This window comes from Leiobunum rupestre, chromosome 3 (genome assembly GCF_980474605.1).
Source record: "Leiobunum rupestre chromosome 3, qqLeiRupe1.1.hap1, whole genome shotgun sequence".
NCBI lineage: Eukaryota > Metazoa > Arthropoda > Arachnida > Opiliones > Sclerosomatidae > Leiobunum > Leiobunum rupestre.
In genome coordinates, this window is record NC_143386.1 from 52,497,058 (window position 1) to 52,523,238 (window position 26,181).

Genomic DNA, 26,181 nt, shown 5'->3' on the forward strand with positions numbered 1-26,181 from the left:
GAGAAATAAATACATTCTTAGCACAGAAATCACAAGCAAAAGGAAAAATTAGACTTCTCGGATTCAGTTAATATTACAATTTTTCTAAGACCTGGTTATTTCGGAGGGTTTGTTTAATTATTTATCTTGAATATCAATTTATGTCAGCTTTCAAAAAGATGACCTCACATCGATATATATTGCTATGAAAAGTGCAGTGATCCTAGATCTCTAAATAGGAAACACCCATAGTGAGCTTAGTTACATTAATGACAATTTGAGGAAATACTTTCCTCAAAATAAAAATTATCTTACTTTAAATAAACACATATATTGGGTTGTTTTGACTGAGCAATTAATTGAATTAAATATAATACATGAAATATAATATTAACACCACTTATGAACACTACAAAAAAAATGGTTTAAATATATACATGTAATTACGTATTTTTACAAAAACAAATTTGGTGAAAATTTATAACACATGATATTATTAAAAGTCATTATATATTACATCGATATGTAATGAACATAAAAGAATATTTCAAAAGCTAGTTACTCCCATAAGCACTGACCATATAACTGTATTTACTAACAACTGACCATATAACTTCGACTGTATTTACTAACAACTGACCATATAACTTAGACTGTATTTACTAACAACTGACCATATAACTTAGACTGTATTTACTAACAACTGACCATATAACTTAGGTAAACGGAAAAGGGGGCTTCGATTAAGTATTAAGTTATAGTTAAAATTTTTCTTCAAAAATGTACATGATTTCAAAATGCCTTTATAAGTAGGAAATAGTTAAATAGAAGCTTACGGATGAATTCAAAAGATATATCGTATTGTTGCTAATGCAAGCATAGAAAAATCTAGCCGATCACATTATAAAAAGATCCAAATACAATACTAAAATGTATGTAAAATTTTGGGTATTGATAATTTAAAGTTACTGATTTGAGGGGCATGAAGTAGTAGATTTAAAAGTCGCTGGATAACTTTGGTCTAAGGTGGTTCCTTGGGTATTATTATTATTTATAAAATTATTTACGTTTAATCATAAATCGGTCCTAAGTTCGGTGTTCCTAATTTTGCCTTGTTGTTGAAGAACCTTATTTCTTTGGTTTGATATGTAGGATAACGCAATTCTTTGAAAGTCATCAAATAGCACGCATCTCTCGTCATGAAGACAGACAACTCGAGAAATATCTTTTCAAACAAGATTCCGTGTCTTCAGACGTTACTTCATTTTCGGTGATGAGCCTTTCGACTTCATTTCACATTTATTTGATGGGAGCTACTTTATCGCTCTCCGTATTTTTTGGAGAGAAGTTCTTTTTTCGGATTTGGCTTTCCAGGAAAAGTGTTCATTAATGGAAAGACTAAATGAAAAAGACGACTTAGCCTTAAAGACGAAATAAAAAATGTTTGAATTAAAAAGTAAATTTATTTTATGAGAAGAAGTTGTAAAAATTACACTACTTTATGAGTTTACCCTTTGTTCGAATTTAAACTTACAATGTTAGCTGATGCTAAAATAACACAAATTCATGTCAACCACCTTAAACATACCGATTTGATATAAATGATGATTTTCTTGTTATGTAACAATATGCACAGTAACGGTAAAATGGCATTAAAATTAAACCATTTTTCGGTGTTCTTATTTGCTCTGACAGGCATTTTTGTGAAACAATTTTAACCAAGAATTTTTAAATTTTCAGAGTATATGTAGTAAGCAGGCAACGGTTTAAATTATGCGTTTCAGGAAATTATAAAAAGATATTAACTTGGACGAATAATAACTGGACTCGAAACCTTAGCAAAATACCCGGTTCAACAATTTTCATCGCCCTTCAGCGCTCCTACCGAGAGAATCACGAAATATTTATATCCAAATGCAAAACGTGCGTAAAAATTTCAGATGACCTGCATTCCGTCGTGTGCTCTGCGGTTTTTAATAGAAGTAAGGCTTTTGGAATTTTAATAGACTTTTAGATTATTCAGGAATAATTGTATTAGTGAAACGCGTAGAAAACATTTGCACGTTTTCGTTCATTAAGTTATATGAATTTAACATGAAATGCGCATTAAATCGTTTGCATATATTTACAAACGTTTTCCTGGCATTTGTTGCTCAGGTCCTATGAATCGTAAACTTAACAAATTAATATTCACCGAACGTCGGCAATGAAAATGATGTTTTTCCGTTTAATTTAAATAGCGAAAAATACTTAATTTAATTAAAAACATTTTTGGAGGCAAGTCACAATTGATAACTTAGGTCTGTTTAAGCTATTCCAACAAAAAATCAAACTTGGAAAATTATTAAAAATAAAATACATTTGACTCCTGACTATATTATTATAAGTTTAAATTTTAACCCATATAAGGGTATTTTTATCACCTTGTGCACGTAATACAAGCAGTTGTGATGACCCTTTTTATATTTATAACTTAATTCAAATTAAAATTAAATTTTACAGTGCCATAGACCTCTATTTGGCTTCGGTCTTCATACCAATGCCAACACAACCTACCACTGGTTAAATAAAAAACGGTTAAGTGGAATATTGATAACTTGTTGATTAAATTGATTGCGTTAAAATTCTACTTATACGTGATCGCTATGTATTGAAATACATACTTTTCTTGAGGTTTACGTTAATTATGTAATAGAAATCAACGTCACAATAACAAACTGAAATCGGAAGGTGAAAAAAAATAAAATAGTGGCCCTCATTTGGAATTATAAAATTTTCCTTAACATACACTACAATGCCAAATAATCATACACAGGGTTGCCACAAAATTTTGAGATTAAAATTCCCTATTTTCCCTGACCATTTTAAGATATTTTCCCTGACATTTTAAGGCCAAATTTTTATTTTATATTTGACTTTTATCAGAAATTAATAAATTTTAATGAACTTATATTTTAGTAAAAAGGTTATTGCTATGTTGAAAAAATTAGCCAAACTTTCAAAGAAATAAATGATAATCATTTAAAAAAATGAAAAGATAAAATTTAATTCCCTGACTTTTCCCTGCCTTTTTTCAAATTCTAAAACTTCCCTAACACATCTACTTTGGTAATGAGTCCACAAACGTGCTTTGTTATAGTCTAACGACATCGTAACGTCGCTAGCCCGGTCTTGTAAGCTGCGAATTGAACTTATTTATGCAGATAAGCTTAAACCCGTGACCATAGATTTCAAATGAAACCGCTAACCCGTCTCGGTCTAAATCTCAATTCTTTTAATATCTCAAACGAAGTATGAGCAAAATAATTTACTTAAAAAGAGAAAATTTAAAAGTGACAGTTACGTTTCGGAGTGAATATTAAGTAATTTGAAAATTGCAGATGGAAAACTTTCCATTTCAAAATAATCCCAATCTTCACAAATAATTTGCAAAGTTTAGCAGAACCTTTTTGAACTAATCTTTTAATTAAATCCAAATAAACAACACAAATTCTTGTTACTGTTTGAGCTCACACAGTTCAGGCAAATGCCTAAAAATATCTCCAAATTAAATGACAATCAGGGCCTACAAAATCCTTAAAGCGAATTTCCCAATAATTTAAATATTTATGATTTATCCAATTTGACTGCTTTTTGCCCTTTAAAAAACCTCTTTTTTAAAACCCCTCGGACACTCAAGTTCTGTCCCATCCCGAAAAGACGTCCATGGTTCATTGCGGATATTGCTTGTTATTGTTGTTGTATTTAAGTTTGTACAAAAATCTATTCTTCAGTTAACGTTTAAGTCCTCAACCGTTGAATTTTCTTCATTACTGTATTTGCTCTTTTTAGAATTTGGAAAAATTTCGTTGTAATCACCAAGTCTTATTGTTGAAATGGCAGTTGATTTAGAAATTTTATCACCATCAATGTTTACCACATATTCATTGTTAGATTCCTTAGGCGGGTTAAAGGTTTTGTCAGATTGTATAATTCCAAAATTGTCTAGAGCCTGTTATTAGAAAATTTATTTTATTTACTTAATCCTTTCTGTTTTTTCTTTTAAGGCCATATTGCGACAATTCTTTTCGTTCTCCAGTTTTGTATCTAATATTTGAAATTGAACAGCTACTAGATATTCACATTGCACTAAATTACACAAACAACTATTTTGGCGTATATTAACTAAGAGTTTCTCTTCGGCTAAAGCATTTCTAACCGCATAAACTGGCATTTTGGCAAAATAGCTGATGTATTAATTATGAACAAATAAAGAAGTCAAACACTGAATATAATTAAAGGGCTTATCAGAGAATATTAGTCAAGAACTGGCTTATTATTTCATGCATAAATTTGTGTATTTTGGTGCCTTGGGTATTAGCATAGCTGATTATTATTATCATTATCTTTTTTCATGCAAATTTGGTTTAAAAACAATACACAAAGGTGACCTTGAACTTTTTAAAAAATGAAGTATTTTATCAAACAGTGTTTGCTTTTTAAAAATTTGTGATTTGCAGTAATAAAAAATAATAACTTTTTTTTAAGAAAATAATTATTTTTTTAAATACTTGAAACATTTTTATAAATTGTCACCAAAGTAGGTAGTTAAAAAAGGACTCCACCTCGACAGGAATTGGAGCATCTTCATTGAAATTTGGCATTTTATTGATGTTATGATTCAATGCATCGCTTCCCTGAAGAAAACTCAATATTAAATTCTACTTCAAAGTTTGCGGTCTGCTCTCAAGGGGGTAGTCACTTGTAAAATATTGTATGAAACTACATATTTATTTTAAAAAAATATATAGTTTTGAGTGTTTTAATATATTGTTTTCACTATATTTCCAGATATTGTTGAAAGTGAAACCTTGTTTGGTTTAGGAACAACAATTACCCTCAAATCGGTTTTCAACGAAGACTCAAAGCATTCTTCCATTGGCACAATTTTTCCATTGCTTTGATTAGAGGTTTCTCCATTTATTTGTTGAAAGAACTGAACACAAAAGTTTCGGTCATGTGAAAGCTCCAAGACCTTTTTATTGATTCCAAAACAAGACATGTCATGTCTAAAAAGAAAATAATAAAATAATCAGACTACCTTAATTCTACATGAGTGACACGATCAAAAGAAAATCACCCTGTAGGCTTGTACAATTAAAAATTGTAAAACAACAATTTTGTCACAGAGTAACATAGAGTAACATCATAGGAAGAAATAACCTCTACCCCTAAGTGAAACACGCGAGTGTACCAACACTTAAATTCGGTGATAATCGTTATAGTATCTGTGTTAGGACTAGCTTTCAGTAAAAAAATTTCATGTCGTCAAGTATAATTGTCATACTTATAGATATTATATACTTTATAAGTGACATCCTTATTAAATAATATCAAATAATTATGCTAATACCCAGGATATTAACTGGTGACAAAAATATTACTAAATTATCTTCTATTCTATTTCTGGATATAATCACTTGCATTGGTAATCGGAACATTTTGAGCTCTATCAGATATTTAAAATATATAAATTAGGTTTTCACATTTAAAACAGCTAATTAGTTACTTAGTGAAAACATAACAAGGATTTCGTGTTCCATTTTGAAATATGCATGGAAAAAATGCTGAGAGGCGAGTGGATTTGGGAAAGGTGTTAATGATATAACCTTGCCTTTCATATTTTCTTCAATCCAATCTTTCAAGGAAAAAAATTCAGATTTCAATGTTATTTGAACTCTAAAGTAATCGTTATAAATTGAAATTAAAAATTTAAAATAGAGAAATTAGTTTTAAGTTAGTCACACCCAAAGTAACATAACCACAATAAGTATGACAATTAGTTTCATTACGTTATCTGGACAATGATTATCAGAGTAATCAAGCTAAGTTCAGCACAAACCCCTAAAGTGTTTAAAATGAGGCTTGGAATAATAATACTTTGTTTTTCCAGAAAACGTGTCCAGTGTTAAATACAATTAGCTTGAAATCATAGGCAGTCTCATTCTTACGGTTACGTTGTTACTTAGGGTCACACTAAATTTAAAAATTATTAAAACTTGCTGTTTTAAAAATTTCGTTAATGCCCATGACCCTTAAAAATTAACAGTTCTTCATGAACGGGTAATATAAGAAATACAAATTTGAATAGAAATTTAAGTCTAGAAAAATCAGTATTAAGTTTAAAATACCCCACCTCCCTTTAGGATGTTTATAAGCTTTGTCTTCCAAAAATGCTTTATTAGAGCGAATGGTGCCTTTACCCCTCACAAACCCCAATGTCTATCTCCAGACTCCCAATCAACTAAAAATAAAATCTCCACTATTATAGGGAATCAAATTGACGGATTTTAAAAAATCGGCTTTAAGAAGACAAGATTATCAGTTTCCTAATTTGTAATAGTAAAAGCAGCGACTTTAATACAACACAGTGCGACACCTCGCATGGAGCATTGTATTTGACAGTAGATACTTCAATATTAACAATTTTGAGATTGAAATTAACTTAATTATATGAGAAAATCAAATTCACCTTGGTCAAACAGCCATATTTACACGTATTTGTTCCCTTACCTTTAGTGCTATTCAGTGGTGTTGATAACGTTTTGTAGCTGGGGGCAACTTACTCTTAAGTCGCCCCTGACAATATATTTGGATAGGTCCCTATTAATTGAACTTAAGTCATTAAGTATAGTGCGACACATATTGCTTGCAACAGCCTTTTAAACATTTGAACTCATTTAAAAAGGACAAACCCTAAGTGTCATTAATTGCTTTAGAGACCTGCAGAACAGACTTTCCATCGGAGACCTGGAGACGAGACCTACCGACGTAGACCTAGTGGCCAGACCTTCCGACGGAGATCGGAAGTTACATATCAAGTAGTAAGTTATAACTTATGAAAATAATTTTACCTTTTAAACAAAAATTCGAAATTTTAAACGAATCAAACGACTTCACAATGGTAGGCTTTCCAATCGCAGTGCGAGCCACGCACCCTAATCCCCTCGAATAACGTATAGTTTGGTTTGGTTTAAGTCTTATTTACCGCGCCCTAAAGAAATTTCTAGAATTTGTTTACAGTTTACACAAAAGATGCAGAGCCCCAAGCCCACCTGATGACATCGAAAGTTCGAAACAACCACACGTGATGACATCAAAATTTCGAAACCACAAATTAGCAATCACTGTAGCTGACGCTTTCTTAGGACACGGCCAACTTTAATCTTTAGCACAAGTTACAATAACACCTTGAACCTTGAACCCTTAAACGTGTTTCAAAGTCATTTTTTGTAAAAAAAATTGGCTGAGACAGACAGCGCACCAACAAGACCACGAGCCCCCCATACTCCTACTGGCATCACGGTGGCGCGTTTGCTAGAGAAGGTGAAAATAAAATTTGTGTCTCTTCTCGAACGTCAGTGAGGGGGTGGGGGTGGAATTGAATAAGACGTACGACGGTCAGAATACACACAATCCTCCGAATGTGTTAAGTTTATTTGAGCTATTCACAGCAACCTGCAGCGCCGTTATCACAACCAAAATATATCCACGGTCACACATATTTACAAATTTACACTTATTTGTTATTTCTAGTCATACTTTGAAAGAATCGAAGATTCCTTCGATCAGTGTAACTCTTATTTTTTACTTCTGATAACACTTATTTGTTACTACTAGTCAGCCGTTGAGTGTCACACTTATTTCTTCTGGTTATACGACAAAGACTAGTTCGATTAGTTTCATACTTATTTGTTACTTCTTATCACACTTCTTTGTTACTTCGGATCACACTTATTTGTTACTTCTGATCACACTTATTTGTTACGTTGAGTGTCACACTTATTACTTCTGGTCATACGCCGAAGACTAGGTAGATCAGTGTCATACTTAATTGTTTCTTCTGGTCATTCGTTGAAAGCGCGGCCCACTCTGAACGGCCTTGAAAAACGCCAGAGGGAAACAGGCGCGTAGACCTTTATAAACACGCGGATTTACAATGTTGGAAATTGCGGGGGTCCGTATACGCTGCCCAAAAAACCTTACTTAGAATTAAATTTAAGGAATGTTTTTACAATTCTAGGTTATATGTAAACCACAGCTATTCAAAAATATAACTTTCATGAAAATCGGACTTAAATATGTAGATTTTTAGGCGGAAATATAAAACCACGAAAATTGGGGTCCCGTAAATTACCCTGAAAACTATACTTAAATTTAATATTTACTGATATGACCGAAGTTGTAGGTCCGCTGAATCCTAACCTATCCAATAATATTTTTTTTAACGTTATCGGACTTAATTTTAAACAAAATATCTACCACATAAAGGAAATCACCGAAAATAGTAAATTGGGCAAATTCCCTACTTCTTGGACTCCGATTTGAAAACTTTATGAAAGGCTATCAATGGTAATATATGTACTTTTGAACGAGATATCATGGACTCTTCTAGTTATAACCGTTGAAGAGGTATGCGTGACACGGCGCCATCGGCGGCATCGGCGGCAACGGCTACACTGTACGTGAGACTAATACACACAAATCCTTAGGATTGTGTGTAAAAACGCGTCAGAAACAAGATGTGCAAATTTTTTCCAATCTATCATTTATCTCTCAAAATCATTTAGATGGCGCCAATATCACTACCGCGATCAATTTTTTTTTCCAAAACCCCGCAATGTTTAAATCTCAATTGAAAATCAAAGATGAGTAACTTTGCTTGATCAATTTTATTCCTCTCTTTTTTTTAATATAACGCCATTATCACTATTCCGATTAATTTCCTATCAATAAAAATCCATGGAATCGCAACCAATCAATTTGTATAGAAGGTTTTGGTTAAAAAATTGTATCAAAATTAATAGAATTATAAGGTCTATTTCTGAAATCGATCAAAAAAGTATCAGATTCAAAAAAGATATGATGGTGCCCATCTTTGCTCACGGGGACCCGCTGGACGGCGGTTTTGGGGGAGAACATTTGTGATTTTGTGGCGGGAATAAGAGGCACGCCTCGAGCTTTTGACGTCACAAATTCCAGAGAGATAATAATCAAGATTCCGTCTGAATCCCCGCGAACGGAAAATCCCTGTAACTTTGGGCGCGAAGCAAGACGTGCAGAAAAGCCAAGCCATGAGATGACGATGCGTTTGGTAAAGTTAAAAAAGTCAGTGATATTATTTGACAAAAATTTGAAAAATATTCTAGAGATATTATTTTGGCTTATGTGAAAATGAGAACTCTAATACGAATGAAATATTTAATTGTTGTTAATAAAGGAAATGATGCTCAACGCCGGCTGGACAAGAAAATGTTAAAATTTAAAAGGTAAGTGAAATGTAAACGATTGTTTAGAGGTGAAAAGGATCTCATCTAAAAAATTGTTACAAGTATTAAAGTGACTTGCACTTTTCATCTATTTGAAAATAAAAAAAGTTCAAATTTATAATTGAAATAAATGATTATTTCTAAATTAATTATAATGCATATGTATTAAAATATATTACTATATATTTATATATTTAACTCAATCTATACCTATCAAGGTTCGTAGAAATGCTTACCGCATTTATATAGATGTTTCAAAAAATAAGGCGTTAGACAGACAAACGTAAATATCATATGAGCCCTACCACTTTATTAGATCGGCAGTGGAATCGAGAACTTGTGACATAGTAAGCTCCTGCGCGCGTTGAGTTTTTTATCTCTTGGTCGAAATAAGAGAGGAGATCGCCGCGATACACTGGATGCACCCCCATTGGTTCTGCACTAACAAGGAGAGTACCCGAGGTGTTTATTGCCGATTTTGCTCAAAGTCGGGCGTAATGCAGACCTATATGAGATATGAAATTTCCAAAAGGAGACGTTGCACTACCCATTCGATTTGCCATGGCAACCGAAAACGTCTTTGATCACTTAAAACAAAAATTAGATTTTTTCCTTATTTTACCCTAAAATTGTTACAAATTTACCTCAAAATTGTTCCAATTATCCCAAAAATGATGAAATTTACCTAAATTTAATAAATAACGAACTCACTGTAGGGATGATAAATGTAGCGTCCCTTAGGATTTGAGATGAACCTGTAGCCATGTCGATACGCAAGTAACGCAACACTATTAGCCTAACTGTCTAACTCTACTCCGTAGTTCGTGCGCCAGCGCCGCCAGACTGACTATATTATGCGCAGCCAACAGCAAAGACTAACTGACAGGGCTGCCAGACCTCAGACTGCTGAATGAAGGGCTAGACATGGCTACAAGAGTAAGTTATTAAAATTATATTGTAGTGATTTCTTTAAATTTGGTAGTTCTTTAAAAATAAAGATAAAATCGTAAACGTTTTAATTTCTAAAGTATAACCATTGATTGGGACGATTATGCATTCCCAACTAAGCTGTCATCCATAAAAATCCATTTAAATTATGGAGACGTTTTATGGATGACGTATTATTAATTAAAAACAAACAGCTAGAGGAAAATGAATTATTAAAAATAGTAAATAAAATTCATAAAAATATACAATTTACATTTGAAAATGAAAATAAAAAAAGTTTACCATTTTTAGACCTCCGGTTGAACATGATAATAAAACTATAAATTGTACTTTATATCAAAAAGATACCCACTCTAAAATTTTTTTGAATTTTAAATCATCCCATCAAAAAAATATAAAAGTAGGAATTGTAAAGTCTTTTAAAAATAAGATTGAATGTTTATCAGATGATCCGCGAGGAGATAAAGATATATTTGAAAAACAATTTATAAATAGCGGTTACCCAAAACAATTAGTTGCGCAGATATTTAATGAAAACCTAGTTAAAAATAATATAAAAAAATAAAAACCTAAAAATATTTTACTTTACCTTACTTATATGGAATTTCAGAAAAATCTGCTAAGCAACTAAAAAAACATAATATCACTCTTATAAATAAAACGTCAAATACTTTAAAATCTAAATTAATTAAAAATAAACCTAAAGTAAGCGATCAAAATCAAACAGGAGTGGTATATGAAATTAAATGCAAATGCAATAAAAAAACATATAGTACAAACAAAGAGACAGCTAAAAAAAGACAAAACGAACACAAAAAATGTGTAGAGAAAAAAGATGAAAGCAATGGGCTTGCTATGCACATAAAAAAAGAGAATAGACATGAAATAGATTGGGGATCTACAAAAATTGTATGCCAAGAAGAAAAATGGTTTAAACGATGTTTTAAAGAGGCGGTGTATATTAACGATAGGGGTGAATTAAATTTAGATAAAAGGAATATAAATTTAAAAGGGTGGGGGGGAAATAAAATTAAAAAACTGAAAAATAAACCAGAATATGGGGTAATGCTGTTTAATGTAAAACGGTTGTAGAAATATGTTTTTTAGACATTTTTAATTTTTAATAGTTTAATTGTATAATTTTTTATGTTTAAATTTGTATAATGTTCATTAGTAACGAGTTAACGGCTGACAAAGGACCTCGGTCCGAAAGCTCCAAGAAAATAAATACACATTTTTAACCATCATATTTGATAGAAGCGCATTTTTAGTTATTGTGTGCAGATTAACTTGACGAAGTTAATCGATGATAACTTGACGGACCATGAATGTTTGAAAGTCAGTGGCTAGCCACAAGGAGAAAACTTAATAAGGCGGAGACTGAGATATAATTAAAATTGCATCTTTATTTAGTTAGCTAAACAAGATCCAAAACGGAACTGAATATTTACACTTAAACATTTATATTTATATACAGTATTAAAAAAACCACCTTTTGAATTAAAGCGTACATTGTACATCGTCATAAAAAACAACCGTAAAAAAACTAGAATCTCGAACATTATCCCCCCCTTGACTTCGCTAGTCTATAGGTAGAGGACACAACTTCATTATGGATCTTTTGTATGTTTTGTTGCCGATTTTTACCGTAGCCACTCTGACAACTCCATCTGGACCGGGATGCGTTTCGACAATTTTAGCGAGACTCCAGCGGGTAGGCGGTAATTGTTCATCCTTCAGGAGTACTACATCGTTAATTTTTAGTTCGGGTTGTGGTATTGTCCACTTGGGGCGTTGCTGTAGCCTTGCAAGATATTCTCTCGATCATCTTTTCCAGAAGTGTTGCGAAAGCTGTTGAAGTCGTTGCCACTGCTATAGGCGGTTGGAGTTGATCGTTGACAAGTCTGGCTCTGGAACTGCGGTGAGTGGTTCCCCAATTAAAAAGTGACCTGGAGTAAGTACCGCTAGATCATCAGGGCTTCCAGGCAACTTACATAACGGTCGTGAATTTAGGCAAGCTTCAACTTGCGTCAATAGAGTTGTAAGTTCTTCAAAAGTTAGCAACGCCTTGGCTATGACACGACGAAGGTGACTTTTCGTGGACTTCACGCCAGCCTCCCAGAGGCCTCCCAAGTGAGGGGACGCAGGCGGATTGAAATGCCAGGTGGTACCATTATTGACTAAAAATCGGAATGTGATGGTGAGTGGGATTGGTCTAGTAATCGGTTAAGCTCTTTGTCTGCACCAATAAAATTGGTACCACAGTCTGAGTACAAGTCAACGCATTTTCCTCGTCTGGATGTGAAGCGTCTGAAAGCTGTAATGAATGCTTGCGAGGTGAGATCGCTCACCAGTTCTAAGTGAATAGCCTTTGTCACCATACATATGAAGACTGCAATATAGCCCTTGGTGGTGCGTTGACGACCTCGTAATCTTGATTCCTGGATCATAATTGGACCTGCGAAGTCAATTCCAGATTTCAGAAAGGGATGGGCTGGTTTCAGTCGAACGGAAGGTAGATTCCCCATTATTTGCTGTGTTGCACTAGCCCTTTCACGATAGCAGGTGCAGCATCTATGAACAACTTGACGTGCCAGATTTCGAAGACCCAATATCCAGAATTCCTGCTGAATGGTCGTGACAAGAAGTAGGACACCCGCATGAAGTTTATCCAAGTGTGCTTGTTGTACGATCTGCTTACTGATTATACTGGTGTTTGCTAGGACAATGGGATACTTCTGGTTGTATGGAACATCTGCTGGACTGATTCGACCTCCAACTCTTATTGTACCGTGGGCGTCCAGGAATGGATATAGTGAGCGTAAACGGGATTTGGGTGAAACTGACCCTTGTTTGCTCAAACTCTTCAATTCTTCACCAAATGACATCGACTGCGTGATACGGACCAATTTGACGACAGCGCCTTGCAGCTCTGAAGGCGTTAAGCATCCAACTTTTATTTGCTTCATATCTCCATGGCATCTTCGCTTTACCTGGCAGTTTTCGTAAAATCTGATACAGAGAGCTGTGATTCTTTTCAATTTAGTCCACGACGAGAACCGTGTGAGTAGTTCAAACTCGGTTGCTGCTTGTACATGTAGTACGCAAATCTTTCTTTCTTCCAAGGTTGTGTCTTTTACCAAGTTAGTTGGCCAATTTGACTCGTCCTCTTTAAGCCATCGCGGACCTGTCCACCGAAGTGGGTGGTTTGCTAATTCTGATGCCGGCACTCCCCTCGTAGCGCAATCAGCTGGGTTGTCGTTGCTAGCCACGTGTCGCCAGTGATTAGATGGTAGTTGTTCTTGAATCTTCGCTACTCTATTGGCGACAAATGTAGTCCAACGTGTTGAAGACGATGCTATCCAGCTCAAGGTGATCGTGGAATCTGACCATGCATACGTCGAAATGTTCTCAAATGGTAGGGCTTCTTTGATTTTTACGAAGATTTCAGAAAGTAAATGGGCGCTACAAAGCTCCAACCTCGGAAGAGAGACCTGCTTGATTGGTGCCACCTTAGTTTTTGCCAGGATCAGGTGAACGGACGTACGATCTCCACAGGTGACTCGGAAATAGCCGGCCCCTGCATATGCTGTCTGTGAAGCATCACAAAATAAGTGTAGCTTGTTATTACTTGCCTCTGGTGTAAAATTGATCCATCGGCTAACTTTGATTGTTTGAAGCAGCGGGAGTTCATCTCTGTACTTAGACCAGCTTCGTTGTATGTCTTCAGGGAGCGGTTCGTCCCACGTTAGCTTGCGAAACCAAAGTTGCTGAAACATTACCTTGGCGGTAATAATTGTTGGAGCTAACCAGCCTAATGGATCGAAGATACGAGCCACATCTGACAACAGGTTTCTTTTAGTGACAAGCTCTTTCGCTGAAGGCAACATGACTGAAAAGCAGAATTCATCTGTTGCTGGGTTCCACAAAAGTCCAAGTGCTTTGACTACGCCTTCGTTGTTGATTTCCAACGGCAATTGGTATTCCCGATCGGCTTCCGACGCTACTATTTGATGACCACTTTCTGAGTTGCAAACCTCCAACGTTCAGTGACTGGATGAGTTGTCGTTGAATTTCGAGCTCAGTATCTTCATCAGGCGCCCCGGACATACAGTCATCCATGTAAAAGTCATCTCTGATAATTGGTGCTGCCAGCAGGAATCTGTGACTCTTATCATAGCTACTTAGCTGCAATACCTTAGTCGCCAGGTATGGGGCAGGAGACATACCATATGTTAACGTCGTTAAATAGTACTCCTTAACGGGTTCCTTTGAATTTTCCCGCCATAGTATCCTTTGGAATTCGTGATGTACAGGCTTGACTAGGATTTGGCGGTACATCTTTGCTATATCAGCTGAGAAACCAACTTAATGGATCCGGAACCGTAGAAGAATTGAGATCAAGTCCTTCTGAATTACTGGTCCTACAAGCAACCGTTGATTCAAAGAAACTCCAGTTGAAGACTTCAGAGAACCATCAAATACAACCCGAAGCTTCGTTGTGGAGCTTGACTCTTTTTCAATTCCGTGATGTGGTAGATAGCAGCGATCATTGTCAGGCTTTTGAAGTTGCATCATTGGAATTTCCTTCATGTGTCCCATCTGTCTATATTCGTTCATAAATTCATGATACCTTTTTTTTAGAGTTGGGCGACTTTCTAGTTTCCGTTCGACTTGCAGTAGTCTCTGCATTGCTGCATTCTTAGTGTTGCCAAGGGCTGGTGCATCCTTCTTCACCGGAACTTCAACAACGAATCTACCTTCTAATTTCCGCTGGTGTGTCTTTGCGAAATGCGATTCTACTTGATTATCTTCGTCGGTGTATCTGTTCGCAGTTGTTATGGTTTCCAATTCCCAAAATTCCTTGAGTGTGCTGTCCAAATCAATAAATCCATGATTACTATTAATTTCAAAGGAAGTACTTGCTTTTGATGATGTCGTTATTCTTCCAGACAGTAGCCAGCCCAGTCTAGAATTTTGGCATAAGGGTGCACCTTCCGGGCCTTTGATTAGACCGTCAACCAGGATCTCCGCCATGATGTCTGCTCACAAAATGATATCCATTTCACCAGGTTGATGGAAGGTGGGATCTGCTAGAACTAAAGTCTTAAGATGACTCCAGTCATCCATTTTTATGGGTTGCATTGGTAACATCTTCGTCACTTGTTGAAGAATTAACGTAGATACTTCAAATGAAAATTTTCCGGTATAGGATGCGATATGAAGACGTACAAAACCTGTCGTGGTTCCAGCACTACAACCTGACAATCCACTAACTGAAATTCGAGCATGCTTCCTCTTCAGTCCAAGTCGCTCCATACAGGGCCCAGATATAAAACTTGCTTGTGACCCTCCGTCAATCAATGCTCGGCATAGCTGATGAGATCCGCTTACGTCAGCAACTTTGACCAATGCTGTTGAGAGTAGCACTTGGTCACTGCAATGACTGTGATTGATATGCCCACTGATCGTTTTGGAACAGGTTGCGCTAAATGAACTCTTAGGATTGCTTGACGTCGGATTTCCTAATTGAATACTTGGCTCTTCTTTCGGCGTTTGCGCTGTACGATGAAGCAATGCGTGATGTCGTCCCTTGCATTGTTTACATGAAGACGACCGACAATCGCTTGACGAATGCCCCTCTCTAAGGCAGTTGAAGCACAGGGACCTTTGTCGAACCATGGACGAACGCTCATGGACTGGCATTTTAATAAACTTCTGACAGCCATATACTACATGTGCTTCATTGCAGAATGGGCAACTGGATGATGCCGAATTACTTGTATGATATCCGATGATGGGTTGCTTTTGTGGAAATAGGTTAGACCTGGTATTGGATCTTGACTGCTGTAAGTTTCCTTTTCCAGTTGAGATGGTTTCAAGAGCTCGGCAACGCTTCTCAATAAATGTAGTTAACATCTTGAAGGTAGGAAGGTCATCTGTAGACGGATCCAACTCCCATTGACGTCGAGAGTCTGAATCGAGCTTGCTCGTAACGATGTATACTAATAACGTGTCCCAATACTCTGTTTTTTGACCAAGCACCTGCAAGGACCGGATGACTTCCACAGTGGTTTCGAGCAGCTTACGAAGATCTGAAGTCGACTCGTGTTGTAGCCTCTTCTGTCCAAACAGAGTATCCAAATGTGATTGAATGATATAGCGGTTGTTGTCGTAGCGACTCTTCAGGACTGCCCAAGCTTCTTCATAATTAGCATCGGTTACGGAAAATGAGCGAATCAAGGAAGCTGATTCCCCCCTCAGAGATGTTTTCAAGTACTGCAGTCGTTGTGCATTTGTCAGCGATGGATTTTTGTGTATCGCAGCATCGAAGAGATCTCGAAAGGACATACATTCTTGATAATTTCCCGTAAAAAATGGCAAATCTAATGGCGGTAACTTGACATTTACATTTTGTTGAGTGGCTAAATGCTGGACAGAAGAGGTAGTTTGCATGAATTTTTCAAGAATATGTTTTATATCTGAATAGAGTTGATAATAAATTGTTTCGAAATCCAAACGTTCAGGTTCCTGCCGTTTGACCTCGACTTCATCTTTACATAAAGCTTCAATTCCTTGTTGTACTGATTGAAACTGGTTCCATTGATCTTCCAAATTCTTGAGGCGTGCTTCTAGTTGAAACTTCGATGTTGTAAATTGCGTGAGCGACTTTTGAATCCTTGTAACAGCTCCCTTTATGGTACCTCGCTTCCTCACTAAGACATCCATTTGTGAAAATATCCGGCTCGACGGACCAAAATGTGTGCAGATTAACTTGACGAAGTTAGTCGATGATAACTCGACGGACCATGAATGTTTGCAGATTAACTTGACGAAGTTAGTCGATGATAACTCGACGGACCATGAATGTTTGCAGATTAACTTGACGAAGTTAATCGATGATAACTCGACGAACCATGAATGTTTGATAGTCAGTGGCTAGCCACAAGGAGATAACTTAATAAGGCGGAGACTGAGATATAATTAAAATTGCATCTTTATTTAGTTAGCTGAACAAGATTCAAAACGGAACTGAATATTTACACTTAAACATTTATATTTATATACAGTATTAAAAAAACCACCTTTTGAATTAAAGCGTACATGGTACATCGTCATAAAAAACAACCATAAAAAAACTAGAATCTTGAACAGTTATTCAACCTTTAACTGGAACTGGTCATTTTTAAAATACAAAACTAGAACTTCTCATACGTTAATTCCATAGGGGTGGTGCTTTCACAATCAAAACGTCGGTATCACTATTTTCATTAAATATTTGCGTACTTCTAAATATTCTGATTTATCTTCAATTAAGTTAACAAATTGAAAGCCAAACATTTTTTCAGCTAACTTCTAAGAATTGGTGTTATGAATTTAGCATATTTAAAAGAAAACTAAAAAAATTATTTTGAAAGATTAAAATATTAATTTATACTTCTAATGCCAATTTAAATATAAAACTTACCTAAAATTGTTAAAGTAAAACTTTCTGGTCATAAAATATAAGTTCAAATTTTGGTTTATAAGATTGCATGTATGATTTGATCATATTTGATAGATTGGCATTTTTAATTATGAAATTTCTCATATTTGATGAATCAATTATCAGACTTAATCACCATGAAGAGCATTATACACTTTGTGGGAATATAATCTTCCCAATTCAATGGTTTTACTTTGGAAAATAAAACGTTTACGATTTTATTTCACAAGCAATAATATATTTTTTATAGAACTACCAAATTAAAGAAATAACTACTATATCATTTTTTAAACTAACTCTGTCAAATTGCTGGTATAATGGTATCAGTGAAAAATTCAGACAGATAAAGACGGATAAAGAACACAGCTGCAGACGAAACAGCAGACAACGATAATTTTGTCTCACTATTTTGATTTGCCAGCCGTCACGTGCCTTAAAACGCCAATATTATTGGTCAGCAATCTTGGATAACGTTCGTCGATTTAGCTGCTCGTATTACCCCGCTTCCCGCGTATCGTTAATTACGACGTAGCAGTGCGCTGACAATAAGTAAAAGAAAGTTGATAATGTCGGACAGTGATTAGGATACTCAATGAAACTTGATTTAAATGTTTTTATTGATAGATTAAAAATTAACCAAACAAAATGCAAAATAACAGATAAATAAAAAATGGGAATTCTTACACAAATCGGGCGTATCCTCTGGATACCTGGCAGCCATGGCGGGTAATTACACTTAAAAATTGGGGCGGTAGAATATAGTAAAGAGAAACTTGCGTTAGGCGCCTAAATTTATGGAGATTTAATACAATTTATTGGGGAAGTAACTCAAAACTATACTGGCGTGGCAGAGATGAAAATCGTTTAAGATACAGTTATGGGGTCGGGGTTCGGTTTTTATACTGTTCGGAATAAAGGGGTATTGTTCGGAACTCCCGACTCTGGGTTTTTCTCGTTCTCGGACAGGAAATTAGCAAAACATTCTAACTTGGTATTGGAGGAATCATAATGGAGTATCGATTTAATATGATTTTAGGGGCTCTAGACTCAATATTTAAATTGTCGGGGATTGACGTGTATGCTTAAACGTAGTTTTCCGTCTCAGGGAATAGTGAGGGGGGATGTTGTCTTCTTTCCGTTGGTTTTTTTCTTGGTGGGGGAGGAGTCGGGTGTCGGAAGTGTATGCTTGGTAATGGATTTTAGTTGCGGTTATACTTTCTCTGGGGTTTGGAAGGCGGCGCTACTTTCACACTGTAAGGCAGGGGTTAGGTCGGCCTTCACATAGTTTGCGTGGAAAAGGGGGGGGGGATTTCGGATGCTCATTTTTGATTAAAACTGTCGCCTCATGGTGCAATCTGACATTTTGGAGACATTTTCTTTTTTTCCGGGCGCTGGATTGTCTATCTGGAGGAAGGTAACACTAAGGTCGGACAATGAATGGATTCGCGAAATTACGGATTTAAATAAACTTTTAAGATTTTTCATTTAATTTTAATATTTAGAATTTTAAAATTATATCCATCTTCTGGGATTTTTCTTTGGCTTTTCTAACTATACCACGCATGACATACCAAGTATCGTAGGGGTTAATATAAGTGTATTAAAGGATTTTAATTAATTGAGGATTTTGGATTTGATTTGATGTATAGGAGATACATAAAACGAAAACAATCTTATTTTTACCTTAACACTCCTAAATGGGATACACAAAACGAAAAACACAAACTTAACATTAATAAACGAAACCAACAATATTTATGACTACGATTTTATATGTTTCTTTTAACTAAGGGTTTTAAATGGTTTATATATTTATATAGGCTTGGTTTTCGACTAGTTTTTAATTTTTATTTTTATTATAGGTTTAATTATTTATTTACTAATGTGGCTATGATAAATCGATTTTCGTCATTTTTACTTCTCGCCATATGGCGCCACAGTGGTAACACTCGTTATAAAACGACAGCTTAGGGCTTGGTGCAGAGACGTTTTGCGATTCCTGTTAATTTTAACAGGATCGCTATTTTTCGATTCGGATTTAGCAAGCTGTTTATTTTGCAATCCTCGCAATCGCAATCGCGGTGCAGAGACGTTTTAGCGATTCCTGTTAATCGGCGACGTTGTTATTTTGTCGAAATTTTATCCGCAGGTCACGGACAAATGGGAGAGCTGGATTTTTGACGCGAAAAGCTATCATGTTTCTTACCTATTTGGCGCAATTTGTGAAAGAACGCGTTTTTTGGCCTCGCTTTTAAGATTATTAACTGTCTCATATATTGTTATATTTTATTATTTTGAGTTATTTTCATTAATTTTTGACAACTTTATAGGTTAATCGTTTATTTTTATAGTATAGTTTTAAAGTACATAGTATTTATTAGCTTTATTTGTTGTTACAACACCGCAATGGGCAAACCTAAAAGTGGTGAAGAGCGCCAAGCAAAATATTCCCAAAGAGAGAGGCCCTGTTCAGTGGTTTGGATGCCAGAGAGGAATTGATCACTAGAAAAATGGGCATTGGTAAAATGTATCGGACCAGCGCAGATGTTGATGCTGCCTGGGCTGAAGTAACTGAAATGGTGACATCCGTTAGTAAGGGAACGAAAAGAACTGGTCAGCAGGTGAGGAAAAAGTGGATTGATTTGAAAAGCCGTGTCAAAAAGAACACACAAGCCCTGGAAAGAGAAAAGAAAACAACGGGTGGGAGAAAATCCGAAATTCCAGAATTAACAGATTTGGAATTAAGGGTTGCCCGTTTAATTGGAGAGACTGCGTTATATGGAATTTCTGGTGGATCAGGCGGGGTTGACTCATTCCAGATAGCGCAGCAGGTTAGTGTTTGAAGATGAGAAGTCAACGAAAATATTGTTTTAAAGCTATATTTTAGTGTAAAAATAGGCCAATTACTATATCAACATTTCCCATGGGCAAAAAATAATTCTTCGAGATTTAAAAGTCCACAACCAGGTCCAAGTGGGGTAAAGTTAGTGGGTACCCCAAATGCTGGCCAGTTTAGCGTGAGTCCCCGAGTTGTTTAACCCACTGAAGCCGTTCTTGACTTAACTCTGAAGAGAAAGGGTAAATAAGTCAGAGCTAATCTGCTAATGTCATACCTAGTTACCTGCAGTTATAATTCAAAACATTATTTAGCTTCACATTTTGACAAGCAACTTCTAAAAAAAGCCTGCTTTCAGGAATCATAATATTTTTCCGAAAGTAATTAATCAAATAGTTTCTAAAGATATAATATAGTGTTATAACATTTACAAGCTTATAATGTATTACTATTATTAGGTGAGAATCCTTTACCTCTGAAGCTTAGCCCGCAGGTATGGCTTGATGAGGTTTGTTCTCCAACTTTTTCAGCCAGCGGCGATCATAGGCCTACCCAAAAATATATAAGAAAGCATAAACGTAACATAAAAAATAAGAAATTTCCTGATGAAGTACCTCCGATGGTGGCTGAGCAAAGCGACAACTTTGACCAGGCAGCCCAATCAGTTGTAGAAAACCAAGGAAAATTAAACAACATATTGCAATCAATGTTAGAGCAAATGCAAGCGGATCATTTGCAAAGGGCAAGTCTAGCTCAGGTATTCTCAGATCAATTCTCAAATATGAATGGCATTTTGTTATCTATGCACAATTTGATGACCAAACACCCAGATGAAAGGCTAACCATCCCCAAAACACCCCAAAACTATTGAAAATCAATTTTAGCCTTTACTTTTTAAGAATCAGTTTTTAAAATAATTTTAATTTTTTATTTATCCCATTGATAGTTTTATAATTTATATTTAGCGCATTTTCAAACGTTTACTAAAATGATAATTGATTTAAAATGTTAATTTTTCTTTGTTTCGCCTAAACACATTGATTAAAAGGATAAAACTAGGTTAGAAACGATTTTTACAGTTACTCTTTGGTAGTGTGGTTTCTTATAAATCGAAAGCACTTACAAACGTTCAAACTCGGGGGATTGGTAGACCTTCATGTAACTTGAAAAATCCTAAAAGGATTTTATTCAATGGGCAACGGTTTTGCCATGGCAACGAAAAATGTTTTCGACAACATAAAATAACATGGGATTTTTACCGATTTCCCTGTGAAAAAGTTTTTAAAAAATAGATAAAAATGTGACAAATTTTGATTTTTTTATCAAATTTTTTTCAATTTTGTAAGACTTGGAATCGGTCAAAATCCCATGTTATTTTCAATGGGAAAATTTCCATTTTAAGTTGTCAAAAACATTTTTCGTTGCCATGGCAAAACCGTTGCCCATTGAATAAAATCCCTTTAGGATTTTTCAAGGTACATGAAGGTCTACCAATGCCCCGAGTTTGAACAAAATCGGTGTGTAACACCTCGGGTAGGCTCCTTGTTAGGGACGTTATCATAAATTACTTTAAACACATGTCCGAAAGTCGTTTTTGCGCTGAAAAAGGCCTTTTTTGGAGACCTTACACACAATTTATACGAAACATGCATGTGGATATTCAGACTTTTTCGGATGTTTAATAGAAAACCTTTCTGTAAATCAATTTCGTTACAGTTTCAATTTAAACTTTTTGTAGACAGTGATTAAAGTATTTTGTTTTAAAGCAAATTTCACAGCTATGGGGCATAGCTCGATTATCTGGATGCAACGTCACACCTATTCCATTTTTATGTAAATTGTATGGTAATTGAACAATTATTTTATTGTTGTCAAAATTAGCCTTTTCAAAACACTAGGTTATGATATTTAAGCCCGAATAACCATATAAAAATATACTGTTTGAGATAAAAATAAAGTTAAGTCCCACGAAATACTGAATAAAAATACTAGTTACTTTCACATGCTCTTTAGGCTCTTTAGGGTTTAAATTATGTTTCTTTAAAAAAATGTTTAACCTAACCTTAATCTAACTAACATTAACCACTAGAATTTAAAGAGTAAATAATTTCAATGGCATAACAGACAACCACAGGGACCGTTTGCCGATTACAGAACTAATGAAAAATTAACCATCGTGTAATTTACCAAAGCTCTTACTAACTTATAAGATACCAATTCCTTAACAATGATAATTTATTTTTGTTATTACGCAGGAATTTTTTATTTAGAAGTGTCATTTAAACCAAGGAATACCCTAAGTGCGTAAGTTCGATTACTGCCCGAGGTGATATGATTTTTCTCAATCAATCTGGTATGGCACCACACGCAGAGGTATTTCTTTGTTTAAATGACACTTCTAACCAATTCCTTAAATTGAACTTTATTGGAACTGCCACTTTTCTATAAATATCACCGTACTCGTTGGACGAAGGCTGTGAGGAAAATAAATCAATTAATTAAAATAGTAGTAAAACATTAAGGTCTGATAATAATAGACCAAAAGTATGTAGTTTATCTCGCCTAATCCTTCGCCCTATCCATATAATTTTAATTGCTTCGAATATATGTATTTACGCAAGTGGTCGATCCTTCTTTAGATAGGTTTTTTAAGTCCAGCAATCTAAATCTTGGGATGATTTAGGCTAACTTCTACTACCCTTAATGGTTTTGGGTTTCGGACTTCAGGTTGAAACATTTATTATCGGGTAGGGCTCGGGTTGGGGCCTTTTAAGTCGGTTTGGCTTGGGGATACTTGAAACCGGACCCGACCCGACAACAAGCCTACCTTCAATACGCATATACATATAAAAATGTACATGTGCAAAGACATCTGGCATGTCCATCCAAAACCATCTCATGTGGTTGTAATTAATCTGTATCGCTTCATAAAGGCTATTTGTGTAAATAACATAAGTTTATACAGGAAGTCCTAATTTGCTCGAACAGTAAAATTTTGAAAAACCGTATATTAAGTAGACTTACAAATCTAGATGCTTTATTTATTTAACACATAATATTAATTCAATGGTTCAAATATTTTTTTTCAAATTTGTCGATCTTCGCCAGTGCAAATCTGAGTACAATTAAACATATAACGATATTACATTTCTATCATAACGGGAGTAACAAAACTTCAAGCTGTAATAATTATCGAGCTTAAGTCCTCAAAGATCGTAACAGGCGTCCAATAATTGTGTTCGACGAGTGAAAAGTCGAGTTGTGTCAAGTTTGGGTATCTAGGAGGTCATTGAGCTGGAAACCTCCTTACAATTCATCAAAATAAGCCAAAAGACTATCCTCAGACATTAAGTTTAAATTGTATTTGGTGGTGATGATGGTATCCCAATTTTGGGCTTACTTCATTCCACATTTAAAGTCCCGATCTACTAGAATGACATTGGTTTGAATCGCTATTTGGGTAGTGCCTTGTAAACACCTGAGTAGCCTCAAATGCTTTTCTATTATATTCACCTATATAGATCGAATATTAAAGCACACTGTTGATAGAAAATAATGCGTAATTTAATCAAATAGCCGCTACTAAGGTAAGCGAGGTATTAAAAACCAAGGTCATCACTGACGTTAGAAACTGATGAAGATAATTGAAAGGAAGTATAATCTTAGCAGGGAAGATCTAACTTATGATCCCAGTTAGTATTTTAAGTATTAACCTTCATGTTGTCTTAAAAATATTATAATACGTTTTGAAATATTCTTGGCCTATTTGAGCGTAAAATATTTTGCCAACTGCATTCCAACAGTAAGACAAACCGTTTATTTACTAAAAATTACATTTAATTATAATCTTAAAACCATTGAATTTTGATAATTGCTTAAATAACGTTTTCCCACGTATTATGAACAAGTTTTATTCATGACCTCAATGCTAAGGTTATTTTCTACCGCTTTAACTTTCTCATTGAACGTTTAGTCTACCGTCTATTTTTAAAAAATAATTTAAGTTTAAAATTAGTGTAAGACAAGCTCTTATTTTAAATGATTGGATTGTAGGATAGCTGAAATAGAATAAAGTGGATCCAAAATCCATATCCTTTATATCAAAGTTATTCCCGCTAATCCCCTGTGCTTTAACTTCAGTGAGCTAATCAAAAAGATTTTGTTATTAATTTTATTTAATTTGTGGTTTTTGCCTAAATATACAGTTTTCAAACGAACCTCGTAAAGAAACTACCAAAATTGTTATTTCAACCATTTGAAACCACAACTCATGATGCACGCACTGTTCTTAGATAGATAAAATTACGAAAACTAATGAATTATTCGACAAGAGAAAGAGCATTAACTTTTAGGTTACTCTCATTTGGTTGGATTTAACACTTTCTGACGTTTGGTCGCATTTCGCTTTTGTAATTGTTTATTTTTTTACTTTTTCTGGAGTTTTGGTGGTTTCTGATAGCTATTATACGCGGTTATTAAAATTACAATGTAAGTTGTATAAAAGGTTAAAGCTAATTGTATATTTCTAAGATTAGAATAGGTGGTCTTTAACATAGTTCGTTAAAATTTAACCCTCAAATTTCCTTGTCAATAATTTTGGCTCATTGATTTCTAATAAAATCTAATGCTTCTATTCCACTAATGAATAAAAGTTCTTACACATCATTTTAATGTTAAGCTTCAAATATTTGCGCTATATTCACCTTTAAAAAGAGAAAAGCTCTCTAAGTCATTTCAATGACGCAAAGAAACTTCATTTCCCTTTAAACATCCCCTTAAGAAACTTTATTCTAGATAGTTAAACAATATAATGAATAACCCTTTCTAAAGACATTTTATTTTTATTTTTATTATTATTTTCTTATTATTAACTGTATGAAAACGGCCAAAATATAAACCACAATATCAGCTACGACCATTAGCTTTTATGAAATTTCCATGACGCTGTAAAATGGCGTATGATTTCTTTAATAGCATTCAGAGAATAATTGGAAATTTTAAAACGATAAATTCCACTTAGAATATGATCAACGTCTTGTTCTTAAATTTAAAACATTTTATTAATGTGATACGCAGAGTTAAGAGAAAGCTTTTTTTACTGCTATCGAATCAAACATTGTTTGAAAAGGTCGTTTTCACAATTGACGTTAAAATAACGGTGAAAGCGGACCGTCCGTTAGAAACATATTTTTCGTCAAGTATGAACCCAGCACGTGCTCGTTTCTTATTCATAGAGACGACCCGTTTAGTTTTCTTTATAGCTTTTTAAAGTTATTAAGCGAATATTTTATCGCTAAATATTTAAGGTTTTCCACACTATGCACTTCAGAAATAAGACACGTAATAAAAATTTCATATGACTCAGAAAGAATGATTTCATTTCATTTCTTCAAGTAGCTCACTCGCATAAAAGCTTTAATCCGTGCAAAGACTGCCGTATTACTCCTTTTGAACTGAGTGTGAGAGTCGGAAAATAAACAGTTTAAGAGCAAGACCAAAAAAAAATGCATCTAAGATGTGCAGTTTTTCCGGTTTGTAGTTCTATTTTGCTTCTTTCGAAAATTTTAATTATATTGAAGCTTTATAAACTGTCCATATAAACGAAATATTATAACCTTAACGTA

General features: G+C 34.7%; 3 protein-coding genes across 3 annotated transcripts; all 3 read right to left on the reverse strand.

Annotated features, from left to right (window-relative positions):
• Nucleotides 1–12,415: 12,415 nt before the first annotated feature.
• LOC149952567 (uncharacterized) lies at nucleotides 12,416–14,125 on the reverse strand. The gene has a single exon (XM_090169760.1). The coding sequence runs from the start codon at nucleotides 14,123–14,125 to the stop codon at nucleotides 12,416–12,418; it is 1,710 nt and encodes a 569-aa protein (XP_090025886.1).
• A 478-nt stretch (nucleotides 14,126–14,603) lies between these two features.
• Nucleotides 14,604–15,272, reverse strand: LOC149952568 (uncharacterized). Its single transcript, XM_090169761.1, has one exon. The coding sequence runs from the start codon at nucleotides 15,270–15,272 to the stop codon at nucleotides 14,604–14,606; it is 669 nt and encodes a 222-aa protein (XP_090025887.1).
• Nucleotides 15,273–15,281: 9 nt separating this feature from the next.
• Nucleotides 15,282–16,964, reverse strand: LOC149952569 (uncharacterized). The gene has a single exon (XM_090169762.1). It carries the CDS (start codon nucleotides 16,962–16,964, stop codon nucleotides 15,282–15,284), a length of 1,683 nt encoding a protein of 560 aa, XP_090025888.1.
• Nucleotides 16,965–26,181: the final 9,217 nt, after the last annotated feature.

Coding starts and splice junctions, on each gene's coding strand:
- LOC149952567 (XM_090169760.1), bottom strand. CDS start 14,125: ATGTTGCCTTCAGCGAAAGAGCTTGTCACTAAAAGAAACCTGTTGTCA.
- LOC149952568 (XM_090169761.1), bottom strand. CDS start 15,272: ATGGCGGAGATCCTGGTTGACGGTCTAATCAAAGGCCCGGAAGGTGCA.
- LOC149952569 (XM_090169762.1), bottom strand. CDS start 16,964: ATGGATGTCTTAGTGAGGAAGCGAGGTACCATAAAGGGAGCTGTTACA.